At 33.8% G+C, this 13,754-nt stretch overlaps 1 protein-coding gene across 1 annotated transcript in view; it reads left to right on the forward strand.

Moving 5' to 3' along the window:
• NCKAP1 (NCK associated protein 1) overlaps window positions 1-13,754 on the forward strand; it is a 101,068-nt gene that overhangs the window by 28,053 nt on the left and 59,261 nt on the right. The window contains 7 exon segments of the mRNA XM_045066440.1: window positions 8,119-8,211; window positions 8,401-8,457; window positions 9,199-9,341; window positions 9,423-9,480; window positions 9,482-9,514; window positions 12,198-12,335; window positions 13,465-13,513. Of these exon segments, the coding sequence (XP_044922375.1) occupies window positions 8,119-8,211; window positions 8,401-8,457; window positions 9,199-9,341; window positions 9,423-9,480; window positions 9,482-9,514; window positions 12,198-12,335; window positions 13,465-13,513 (571 nt within the window).

Here is a 13,754-nt window from a genome sequence, read left to right on the forward strand (position 1 = left end):
AATATCCCTCACTAGATTATATACTCATTTAGAGGGCTATCATTTTATTGATAGTTTTATCCCTCATGTTGCCTGATAATAATAGGTTGGGATATTTGTTGACAAAATGAATACTATTTTATTACGGTAATTCTTCACTTTCCTAGAGGCTACTTTTCGTATCACTTGCCTCTTTGAATACCTCTGAGAACTAGGAAGGAAGTGGTTCCACTTTCAAGAATCTTCTCAAGAGGAGCGCCTGGGTGGCCCAATCCATTAAGCTGAACCTTTGGCTCAGGTCATGATCTTCAGGGTCCTGGAATCTCAAGGTCCTGGGATTGAGCCCCGTGCTGGGCCCCCAGGTCAGCAGAGAGTATGCTTCTCCCTTTTCCTCTGCCCCTTCTTATCACTCATGCTCAATCTTTCAAATAAGTAAATAAAATCTTAAAAAAAAAAATCTTCCCAAGAAAAAGAAAGTGTGTGTCCACATATAGATATATTTATAGCAGCATTCATTATTTGTAATAGCCTGGAACTGGAAACAGTTAAAATGCCCAGCAATCAATGAATAAATAAAATGTGCTATATCCACTTAATGAGATACTGTTTAGCAATTAAAGGGAACACACTACTGATGCATATTATAGTATCAGTGAACTCCAGAAACATTTAGGCTAAGTGAAAGAAGCCAGATCGAAAAAGCTACATATTGTGTGATTGTTTTATAGGAAAAGTCTAGAAAAAGTAGATTTGTTGAGATAGAAAGTAGGTAAGTAGTTGCGTGGTGCTGAGGGTGGTGGGGGTAAGAGTGAGGTTAATGTAAGTAGGTACAGGGGAACTTTTTGGGATATTGAAAATTTTCTAAAGTAATAAAGTTGGTAGTGGCACAACTCTAAATTTACACAAAGTATTTAATCGTTCATTTATCATGATATGGTAGGTAAATTATACCACAATAAAGCTATGAAAAACAAATAATTTTGAGCAGCCAGAATTGGTATTTTAGAAAAAATAAAGCTTATTTAGAAATAAGCCTTTTGGTTCTCACTATGTCAAGCTTGTTGAGTTTACTTAGACAAAATTGTAACAAGTCTCTTTTCTAAAGCACTGTACATTAAAGGTACTCTTATTAGGAGCAAATGATAATTGACAGGAAGAGAAATAGAAACTTTAAAAAGTGAAAAGTATAGCTAGCAAGGACTGTTTAATGTTAGCTTATTACCTTGTATATGTTAGTAGCACCTAAGGCTATCTTGACATGAGTAGCTCGGTATAATTATTGATTACAGTGATGACATCTAATCAGTAAGAAAAGCTTGATTTCTTTCTGTGTCCCCAGGTTATGAAAGCAAAGTTATCACATATTATAGAAAAACTTATAAAAATTAGTTATTAAAATTCAGTGTAAAGGAACTAGCTTCATTTATATTTTTACTTATATTAGAAAATGGTGCCATTATATGAGGTAAATTGTATTATTAACACAGTGTGCTGTCTTTTATATAAACCTGTTATGCCTAACCACACTATACTAGGATCTGTAATTAATGATTTTTCTAGTAGTAATGATAAAATTACAGTAGTTTCATCAGTTTGCATTAATTTTGACCATCTTGTAACCAGAAATCTTAAACTTTCAGGATTTTTTCTGATGCAAGTTAATGCACTGAGGTGGTCAGATAGAGATTGTTTTAATTTACCTAGTGCTACATAACAGACCACCCCAAATTTTGCTGAGCTTAAAACACAACTTATTTCTTATCATTCTGTGCATAGGTGGGGTAGTTCTTGTGCTTGTCTCACCAGTCTTACATCACAGCTGCATTTAGCAGTGAGTTGGCTGGGGGATGGGCCTAGCTGGGCTTAGCAAAATGCTGAACAACTTCTTTCCACATGATATGATAGTTGAGGCTTTTTCACCCATGGCATTTTAGGACAGTGTTCCCGAGAGAGGAAAATTGGAAGCCATAGGCCTCAAGTTAAGAGTGTCATTTCTGTGGCTTTTTGTTGGTCAAAGCAAGTTACAAGACCAGTTGAGATTGTAAGGGTGGCAAAATAGACTGTAATTCTTGATGGGAGGAGCAATTAAAGTCCCATTACAAAAGAAGCAGGCTTTAATATTTTTTGCCTTTCTGTTCTTTAAAATATAAAATTATGCATTTCAGAATTGAACAGATGACTAGCATAATTGGAAAAAGTTTGGATTTATATATAAAATGAAGAGGTTGAATTAGAGAAATTCTTGGAAGCTTCAGTCTGATGAGGCTACAAATAAATACAAGTATTTTCTGAAAATAGTTTTGGCTTTGCTTATTCCTATTCTAATTTTGTGTCATTGTAGGGCAGCTTCAATGTTGAAGTGTATTGGAGAGGTGTTTGGGCTTTGAAATTTGACTTGTATTGGCATTTTACCCTTTTATGGTCTATTTCTGTATCTGGAAAGTGAATATAAAAATATACCTGGATTGGGAAATAGAAAAAAGTTCTGGAGATAGATGGGAGTGATGGTTGCACGACTATGTTAGTATATATATATTTTTAAGATTCATTTAGAGAAAGAGACCACAGTTGTGGGTAGGGGGGTGGACAGGATAGGGTGGGAGGGATTAGGGTTACTTTCCCTAAAACTTACTTACTTTTTGTTCAGAAAAATGCATTTCTGATATAATTGACTACCAATAGAATCGTCTTATATATGATAAAAGAAGAATCCTACAAAATCCTATGAACCTTTTTAAAACATTGTGTACTTTTTGTGTGAATTTGGATTTTCAGTTAATCTTAAGTGATTTGCTTATATTTGGATGGAATATGTCATTCTCTTTAGATGTTTCATATCCTTCTTTTATACTTTCTTATCCTGGAAAGACATAATGAAATATTTTGCCCAACTTTGAGGATTTGTTCAAAGGATTAAATCAACACTCTGTGTTAGGATACATAAACTCATTTGAGGCATGAGTTGATGCCTGATACTACATTCATTTACAGTCAGCAGTGCAATTTGAAAATTGACTTCATGATTTTAATGTTGAGAATCTTGAGGATTGGTGATGGATTGATTGTCCATCTCTGTGCTATGTCCATCTCAGTGCTGGCGATACAGCAGAGAATGATACAAACGCCCTTGCTCTCATGGATTTAAGTTCAAGTTGAGATTTTAGACAACAGACAAGAGAAATAAACACATACTTTGATTGGAGATAAGTGGTAGAATAAGGAGTTAGAGAGTAATGAGGAAAAGGAGACTGTTTTAGAGAAGAATGCTTAATAGTGGCTTCTCTGAAGAGAAGTGTGGAGTGAGTTATGCAAAGAAGTGGAAAAGAGCACCCCAGACTTAAGAAAGAGCAAGTGCAAAGGCTCTGTGCTAGGGCCAACCTTGGTGAAGTTGATTAAAAGAGCAGGAAGAAGACCAAAACGTTAACTACTAAGTGAGGGTAGAAGAGTATGAAGGGAGATGAGGTCTTAAAGGTAGGCAGGTCTGCTATTTAAATTTGATTCTGAGGCTTTGGTAGGGACTTTGTATTTTAAGTGTGATGGGAAACCATTGGAATTTTTAAAAAGCCTTCTATTTTGAAATAATATTAGATGTGAAAAAATTTGCAGAAATAATACAGAGAGCTCCCATATACTCTTTACCTAGTATTAATATCTTGCATAACCATTATTGGAATCAGTTTTTTTAGATAGCATGTTTCTTTAAAATTCTCACTCTCCCGCTTCTATGTGGAAAAGACTGAAGAGGCAAGAGATGAAGTATAGAGTCCAGTTTGGAGGCTAGTGTAGAGATCTAGATGAGAGTTGATGAGCGCGGTAGCTGACAGTTCCTTCAGAGGTTTATCCAAATAGCTTCTTCGGGACTCGTACTTTTAAAAGCCTGGATTAGAATATCATACTAAGAAACTGTGCAAAGCTTTCCCTGAGTCCAAGCTCCTATATTTGGTTGTTTTTTTAAGAGGAACAAAATACTAGCATAATTTAGACCAAGAAAAATACTGTGCATAAGTAACTTTGTTAATGAAAGAAGGTAATAATTGAAGTAAGTGAATAAAGAACAATAGCCACATTTCTTTGTGTTGAAAATCAGTGAGTAGCTCTCTTAGGCCTTGGTTCCTTGCTGTAAATTTTCAGTACTTTTTCTTTGAAAGAATGAAAACTAGTAAATACTAGATGTCAGTCATGTTTTTAGATACTTTGTGTGGAAAATGCTTCTTACTTTGACAAAGATCAATTACCAAGATTTTTCATTGCAAAGGTATCTTATTTTATGATCTGCGTGGCTACTCTTTTACTTGAATGGTAAGAATTTTACTTGAATGGTAAGAATAATGATCCATGGTTTGAAATTTTAAGAAAGCATTCTGTAACTATATACTTTGCTAATGTATATAGTTTTTCTATGAATCCATGATATGCTTTTAAAGTATTAATGAACAGAATGCATTCTTCTCAGAGTTGTGCTTTTCTAATATTCTGTAATGTAACATTAAACAATTTATTACTAATTTATGTTCTTAAACTATTTCCTGCTTTTGTTCGCTATAAAACAATGAGGTGATGAATTAAGAAAACTTTGTTCTGGATGTTGAACCTAAAATTAAGTACTTTTTGGTAGTATCTACTCTCCCTCACTTTAGGAACTAAGTGGTAGCATTTTTTGTGGTTGAAGTCTGAAAATTGTAGACACTTTTGTTCTTTGTTATAGGTTTATATAATTTATTTTCATTAAATAGAGTACATAATTGAGATGATTGAGTGAGATACTTGTAGAATATTTGGAACAATGCCTAGCAAAAAGTGCATGCTCACTTAATATTAACTCTTATTAGAAGTACTATAAGTAGTATTGGATTATTTAAAATAGCCTTGTTTTTGTTGTTTTGAAGAAGTAGTCTGTGAGCCTCCTTTGTTACTTACTTAATATTTAATGGGTAGCTTCTGGGTGTCAGGCATTGTTAGATGTTCTTATGTACTTTATTTTGGCACATCATAAGAGTATTAGGTTCTGAGAGGTAAAGTCATATAATCATCGTTGTGCAGTAAGATGTGGGCTTTCTTTTCTTCTTTCTTTATTTATTTTTTCAGTGTTCCAAGATTTATTGTTTATGCACCACATTCAGTGCTCCATGAAGAGGTAGGCTTTCTAACAAAACTACCCAAACCTGTCATCTGTCATTGACATATAAAGGCCTTTTAATTTGTCAAAATCACTCCTCTCATAGATGTTTTTATTGCATAATTTCTTATGTGCAGAGCTATATGATATAGGTTGTGGAGACTGAAGAAATGAGTTGCATACACTATCTTATAGTGTTGGAGATAGCTGTGATACATGGAAGAAAATGATATTATTAGAAATTAGACACAATTAGAGGATGGAGGTGTTGTTTGCATTCAGGGAAGAAGGTTAATCCGGAATGGTGTTTTTGTTTTTGCTTTGGTTTTAAATTTTATTTATTTATTTATTTATTTGAGAGAGAAAGAGCCAGTGTGAGCGGCAGAGAGAATCTGGAGCAAACTCTGCCCTGAGTGTGAAGCCCATTATCGGGCTCAATCCCATGTGACCTGAGCCTAAATCAGAAGTCAGATGTTTGCTCAACCAACTGAGCAAAGGACCCTCAGGGATGGTTTCTTGAAAATAGGTTAACATTTAAACCAAGTGATTTGGTAGTAGTGGGATTTGGACATCTCAGTAGAGGAAACAATGAAAACATGAGATAGGAAAATAGTGAATAATTTGTTTTGGCTACTGTGTGTGAATGAATGTAGGGGAAATTTTAAGATTGGAAAGGTAAATTAAATTTAGGACCAAATTGTGTAGCGCTTTGAAAACGTGACTGTTTTCAATTCAGACATTCATTAGTTGAGTTCATTTCTTTTGGTCATTGTAGACGCTAGTTACATATGGTTTGGGGGGAAATAAATTGAATGAGAAATTTAGACCACAATGAGATTTTGTTATTAAAAGGGAAATTGGTGGGTATGCAGAATGGTACAAAGAGCAGTTTATTAGGAATGAGGAAATGAGATTTCAAATTCTGGTCCTGCCATGAAGTAGTTATATAACTTTGGAAAAGTTCTTTTACATTCTGTGTACATTAGGTTATCAGTATGTAAAATGAGGTTTGTATAAAGAATCATTAAAGCCATAATGAGATGGTGACTGTGTCTTTTTCTTTTGTCCAAATAGGATGCTGAAATTGAAAGATACGATTAATAATTAAGCCCAGTCACAACTGAATTATATTCTTGCTTATCTTAATGAGTCTTTCACCTATTATGTTTCAAAACTCAAATTTAAAGTACTGAACAGCAAGAAAAAGGACTATGACATTAATCATAAATGTCTAATGTTAAACAAGGTGAAGGTTTATAATCTGATGAAATAGAAGCTTTTAAAAATTAATTATTTTTAATTGAAGTATAGTTGACATACAGTATTACATTAGTTTCAGGGTATGTGACATAGTGATTTTGTAAGTTTGTATCTTAATACTACGCTTACCACAAGGGTAGCTAACCATCTGTCACAATACAGTGCTATTATAATAACACCGTGGCCTTTATTCCCTGTGCTATACCTTTTGTCCATGACTTAAACTCATTCCATCACTGGAAGCATATGCCTCCTACTCCCCTTCAACCACTTTTACCATCTGCCACACCCTGGAAATAGAATCACTTTTAAATAAGTATCTGCTTGATGTTATGAGTGGTAATGATTAAAAATGGGTGTATGAACAGGGAATTGTTTTGAAACAGATGTATTCTTCAAAATAAAGGCAGTTAATCTCGTAGATAAAGCTAAAAACAGTTACACATCACTGTAAGTATACACTTTAATATGGCATTTAGAGGAAGTAATGAGGTACCTCATTTGCACATGTTTTCTAGACAGAATTCTTTAAATGTCTTCAGGGACTGAAGTCTTAGGGTAGTTTACCCTGTGCTTGCAGTTTTAAATTAGTCTTGTTACAGTTTTTTTGTTTATTTTTTAAAATCTTCCCTTAATGTTTTAACTGCTGTAAATTTTCTGGCTTATAATGGTTCATTACAATTACATGGAGAGGCATCTTTTCCCACAACCTTCCTGTATAAGAACTGCATGAGAACCTCAGAATTATGTGGATTTGGTAGCAAGTTTGTTATTTCAAGCCACTTTCCCTGTGTTTTCTAGTTTTCTCATATTCTGAGTAGGTGATTCTCAGACATTTAATGTGTATTCAGATCACCTCGGTATTTTATTAGATCTGCCATGGGCCTGATTCAGTAGATTTGCCATGGGCCTGAGAATTTGCTATTCTAATAAGCTATCCTAAATGATGTGGAGTTGCTGTTCTGTGGACTACACTCAGTATCAAATGTTCTAGGAAGTTTATTGGAATTCACATTTATTGGATACACAGGACATTAAATATGGCTGGATTCTTTCAGAACTTATATTGATAGTTAAAAAGAAAAAACTTAGGACTTTTGTAAATCTAGTAATACAGTTGATTGAATGATATTTATCTTTTGTATTCACATTTCCCTCTTTCATGTCTACCAGTGTCTTAATCCTAGTTTTGCTTCTTTCTCATTTCTTTTTTGTTGTTGTGGTTTTTTGCTTTTGTTTAATGTATTATTATGTTTTGTGGATCTGGTTAGGGAACCGTTACTGTATTTTATGTTTGTATCTACATTTTATTTTGCATGCGTAACGTGGCTTTGCCTGGATGTTCTTTTTGGTAAGTTCCAAATTTATAAAGCATATTATTTTTTTGTAGTGTAAGTTACAGTGTTTTTCTTCTTTTTTCCCCTCTCACTTCTAGTAATGTGATCATGCTCATGAGTTGTTGTTTTTTTTTTTTAAAGAGTTCATTTGATATTTTTTCCTAACATTTTCCAACTTTCCTTAATAGTAGTGCAGTTTGATACTAATCTGCTTTCATTGGTTTTATAGCTTCACGCTGTCAGTTGCTGATCACTATTAGCAGTTGCTGTCTCAAGTATTTTGGTTTTTTAAAAAGCCGTAATCATTTAGAGATATTGTTCTAAGAGCTTGTGCTTCCATATAGCAATCATAAAAGAAGATAGTTTGTAGTAAAATTAAATATCTTTGTTCTGAATGAATAATGGATTCTGATTTTGTTTTTACAGCAACAGCTTGCACAGCTACAGAAAGAAAAATCAGAGATTCTGAAAAATCTGGCATTATATTACTTCACATTTGTAGATGTTATGGAATTTAAGGTAATGTATTTTAATATGTAAAATTTAACATAGAATGATGTTTGTTAATTGTATAAATTGCTTTATCACTTGGATATAATAAAATTTGACTTCTTCTAGAACTAAAACTTATACTACTTTTTATTTGTGTGTTTTCTAAATTTAGTATCATTTATATAGGTGAGAGATTAAAATAAGCTTTATTTTCAGGACCATGTTTGTGAATTGCTGAATACTATTGACGTTTGCCAAGTCTTCTTTGATATTGTAAGTATTATTTTCAGAAAAATTTCCGATTCTCTTCTATCTGATTTTCTAATAGAACTAAGGGGACTGAATATTTTTCTTTAGAAAAAAAAAATCTACGTGTCTAGTGTGTGAAATTTTAGCATTGTTAAGTTGGCAAATTTGTAGGATTTTATTTAAGGTAAGGAGTTATAAGGAGTTTTTAAGGTAAGGAGTTTTACTTGTTTATTTGTCACTGGGTATATGTTTTGCCCATATTGGGAAGTAGTAGTTATTTTAGTATTTTATTTTAGAAGACCCAATTAAAAGTTAAGTGAATAATATTTTTCTCTGTGAAAGACATACTTGATGGAATCTTTCTTAGGTATGATAATTTCTAGATACAGGAAATCAAAGTGAAAAATGTCTCCATTGACAGTTTACTTATTCAGTGAATTTTATTACTTATTGGTATAATACTCCTTTTTCTTAGTGAGATTGGCTCTATCTTCCTTCTCTTTCTGGTTTTGTTTATCGCTTTAAACTGTCATCAGTTAAGGCAATAACAAACTTGTTTCATCTATAAAAGTTCGTCAATAGCACAAAACTGTTACCTGTAACTTCCAAATTTTAGGTATATTTTTGGTGAAAGGAATTAGAATCTTAGAAATGGGATAAAATAAATATAGAAAATTATTGGCTTTCAATAGCTGCTGTGAAGATGTGTGTGTGTGTGTAAAAGTTTTGTAAAATAAGGAGTTAACCTTGATTTTTGTTTTCTAGACTGTAAACTTTGATTTAACAAAGAACTACTTAGATTTGATCATAACCTATACAACACTTATGATACTGCTGTCTCGAATTGAAGAAAGAAAGGCAATCATTGGATTATATAACTATGCTCATGAAATGACCCATGGAGCAAGGTAGACACACATTATACAAATCTTTGTGAAATTCTGTTTGATGGCTAACACCTCCCTGAAATTTGGTATGTCTGTTTTAAGTGACCGAGAATATCCACGCCTTGGTCAGATGATTGTGGATTATGAAAACCCTTTAAAGAAAGATGATGGAAGAATTTGTACCCCACAGCAAGGTAAAGTCTGGTTTTTATTTTTTATTTATTTATTTATTTTTTTTTAAAGATTTTATTTATTTATTTTTAGATGGAGAGGCAGGCAGCAGAGAGAGAGAGTAGGCATGTGAGCAGAGAGAGCCCGAATCGATCCCAGGGATCATGACCTGAGCCGAAGGCAGCGGCTTAACCCACTGAGCCACCCAGGCGCCCGGTAAAGTCTGGTTTTTAGATGCACATAGTAGGCATGTGAAATACAGGGTCAGGAAATCAAGCCCTGTGCTGAGCCCATGTGGTGCTTCCTTAAGATTCTCTCTCTCCCTCTCTTTCTGCCCACCCTACTCCACTCATGCATGCGTACTCTCTTGCCTGCTCTCAAATAAATAAATAAATAAATAGGCGTATGAGATGGCATAAGGGTGAATATTTAGAGTTATTATCAACTTTTATGAAAAACATAATGGGATGTGAATAATAGCTATGTATGGTTTTATCCAATTGTGAACCAGAGAACTCTAATTAGTTAGACTCCCAAAAAGTTTTTGGAGACTCAGGAATCATTCATTATAGTTTTTAGATGTGGTGTAGGGTAGAGAGGTAGTGAAATTTAGTATTTGAGAATGTCTCCTCTCATATCAGACTACCTGGATTCTAATCCCAACTCTGCCAATTACTGAGTATGTAATATTGGGTAAGTCATTTAACCAACTTCGTTGTATCTCAGTTTTCTTATCTGTAAAAATGGAATAATAGTACCTACCTCATATGGTTGTGAGGATGATTAAATGAGTTTAATAAGGATGATTTAATAAGTTTAATACTTCACCAAAGTATTTGGATACATAGTATTTGGTACATTTTAGTTATATTATTAATAAAAGCTCTTAATGAGAAAAAAATTGCAAGAGTTTTGTGAAAATAATTTGAAGCATCAGTCTTTTATAATATATTAAAAAAATAGTTCCTAATGAAACAATTTTGGTTCAAAGGAGTCTTGCTGTATGGGTTCTCCACAGTAGGGCTGATTCAAATGTTCCTAAGCACATCAGGGAAATGTATAGGTATCTCATATATCCTCTTTATAGATAAGGAAATTGAGGGCTAGAGAAGTGACATGAATGATTAGTCATTTGGCAGTAATAGTGGCAAAACCAGAACTAAAGCCCAAGATTTCAGAATCTTGGTTCATTCTCTGAGTGATGAGAGTTAGACATTTTAATAATACACTATTTTGTATGGATCTGTTAATGCCAAGATTTTTCCTTCAGTTTTCTTATTCCTGTGAAAATTCTGAAGATGCATTTACAGAAGGTGTATTTGCAATTAATTTTTTGTATAGCTGTATTATCCCACAAATTTATATGGGTTTAATGTTTTGAAGTTAGTTGGATCATTAGTTAGAAAGAAGCCAATGGATGGCATTAGTTTTGAAGTAAAAGTCAGCATTATAGATGGAAGTGTCAGGATTTTTCAGAGTGCTGAGCATGTCCTAGTCATCTGTCTCTGGTTTTGGTAACAGTTTTTCCTCACCTAGAATGGTCTTCTTTGCTCCTCCCTTGTTTTTTCCATGGATCCGTTTCTGACTTTTTGCCAGTTATGTATGGCCTTGTTTTTACCCACTGCAAATTTGTTTCTTTTCCCACTTAGGTGATGATTTTAGGTAGTATCCTGGTTTCTGTTTTCTGAACAAATCCCATGGTAGTTTATGTGCAGCCAGATTAAAGAATCACCCTTAGGGATGGCTGGGTAGCTCACTTGGTTGAGCATTTGCCTTCGGCTTAGGTCATGATCCCAGGGTTCTAGGATTGAGCCCTGCCTCCGGCTCCTTGATCAGCCTGCTTCTCCTTTTACTTCTGCCTTCCCCACTATCCCTGCCTAGAGCTCCCTGGCTCTCTTTGTCAAATAAGTAAATCTTAAAAAATATATAATTAAAAAAATCACTCTTGTACAGAAATTTTAAGAAGCAGAGATGGGGCACCTGGGTGGCTCAGAGGGTTAAGCTACTGCTTTCGGCTCAGGTCATGATCTCAGGGTTCTGGGATTGAGCCCTACATGCGACTCTGCTCAGCAGGGGGCCTGCTTCCGCCCCCCATCCCCACCCCCACTGCCTGCCTCTCTTCCTACTTGTGATCTCTGTCAAATAATAAATATACTCCTAAAAAAAAAAAAAAAATGAAGTAGAGCTAAGTACCAAAGCCCAGTTAAAAGTAAACAAAAAGCAGGTGAGAAGAAACATTAAATACCTTGATGATAAAGCTGTACTTAATAGACCAATGGCAAATAGAAGTACAGTAATTTATTAAGATAGAGTACATTTTTTAAATAAGGCATTCTTTGGAGAAATATGAAATATGTTGAGTTCTGTTAACACTTAGTCATATAACCCTAATGTTCTGTTATTTCAGAGAACTATCAGAGTACGAAAGAATGAAACTAGGCTTCCTACCTCTTCTGAAATAAAAATCCCAAGATTTCCTGAGCTAAGATCTTCTCCAGAAATGCAGAATCTATGTTGCTTTTATGAAATTAAAAAAAAAACTTGAGAGGAGATAGCTGGACCCATCTCAGATATTATATGGAGCATAGTCGTAATTAGGCTTTGTTGTTTTAGGGTGATACAGTTAGAAGCACACAGCAGTTAGAGCTGAAATTTAAATGGAAAAAACATTTATTCCTCAGCTTCCTTTTTTCCTATTTTAATTAGTCTCTTTCAGATGCACTGATTTCTCTTCAGATGGTGTATCCTCGAAGGAATCTTTCAGCTGACCAGTGGAGAAATGCCCAACTATTGAGTCTCATCAGTGCACCTAGTACAATGCTTAATCCTGCACAGTCTGACACCGTATGGTTCTCTTTTTTCCCTTTTTGAATGGAAATAGTAAAGTTGATTTTTTAAAAATATCGGTTATGCTGTGTTGTTGCAGTTTTTCTTCTAATTGATATTAGCCTGTCAGTAAAATTTATTTTAAGATGTTAAGTCGTACTATTGAATTTTTTATTTCTAAATTTTGATGCTGAGTTAATACAATCAGTGTTAAGTATTTTCTTTTAAAATTTAAATGTTTGTTTTGTTCTGGTGTAGTAGAAAATTTGGAAAATGCAGAAGATTTTAAAGAAAAAAATCAGAATATCACCTCAGTCTTCACTGACTATAGAAAATCATTATATTCTTTCACACAGTGGACCTTTAAACAACACAGGTTTGAATTGTGTGGGTCCACTTACACCTGGATTCTTTTGATAAATACTATAAATGTCTTTTCCTTAAGATTTTCTTAATAACATTTTCTTTTCTCTAGCTTAATTTACTGTAAGAGTACATTATATAATTTGTGTAATATAAAATATATGTTAATTGATCTTATGTCATAGGTAAGACTTCTAGTCAATAGTAGGCTATTTGTAGTTAAGTTTTTAAGAGTCAAAAGTTTTAGGTGAATTATCAGCTACAGAGGGAGGGAGTTTGGCACTCCTGACCCTCATGCTCTTCAAGGGTTGACTGTATTTTCAGTCTTTCCTCTGTGTATATGAACATAGAAGTTCTGCAAATGGAGAACACACACACACATAACTAGTAATTCGGGTGAGACTGCATCTATGTACATAAATCATTTTTAACTTGATTAATATATTATCCTTTGGAATATTACAAGCTCTAAAATAGACTTGGGAAATTTAGAATAGACTCTTGGAAATTTATCCTTTACCAGATTGAAGACAGTTTTGCGAAATATTATTTTAAGGGAGATTTCAGGGAGTGTAAATGTGAAGGGGGCACAGCTCTCATTGTCCTTTATGGATTGCACATTTAAATATAAATTATAAGACCTTTATTCAACTTTTCAAATAGTTGTGGTGGTATTTGAACCATGAATTGAGTAGTAAGAATTTTTAGGAGAGAGACAGTGACTTAGTATAGGATTTGTTTTTTTAGAATTTCCTTAATCAGACATCTGTATTTTCTTTTTAAGATGCCTTGTGAATATCTCTCTTTGGATGCAATGGAAAAATGGATTATCTGTAAGTAAAATTAGTTTTGTAATCACCCCTCAGGTTCTAAGTTTTAGAAAAAATAATGGATAACATGGATTACTTCTATGCCAAGCAGTGCGCTAAACCTTCTCAGTGCCTTACCTCATTCAGTTCTCATACTGACTCTGTCAGGATAGATAGTCTGCTTTATAGATAGGAATCTAAAGCTTAGTTCACATAGTTAATAAGTGACCAAGACAAAATAACCCAGGCTAATGCCAAGGCTCAT

The sequence above is a fragment of the Mustela putorius genome, unplaced genomic scaffold, assembly GCF_011764305.1.
Source record: "Mustela putorius furo isolate JIRA1106 unplaced genomic scaffold, ASM1176430v1.1 tig00003867_pilon_pilon_pilon, whole genome shotgun sequence".
Classification (NCBI taxonomy): Eukaryota; Metazoa; Chordata; class Mammalia; order Carnivora; family Mustelidae; genus Mustela; species Mustela putorius.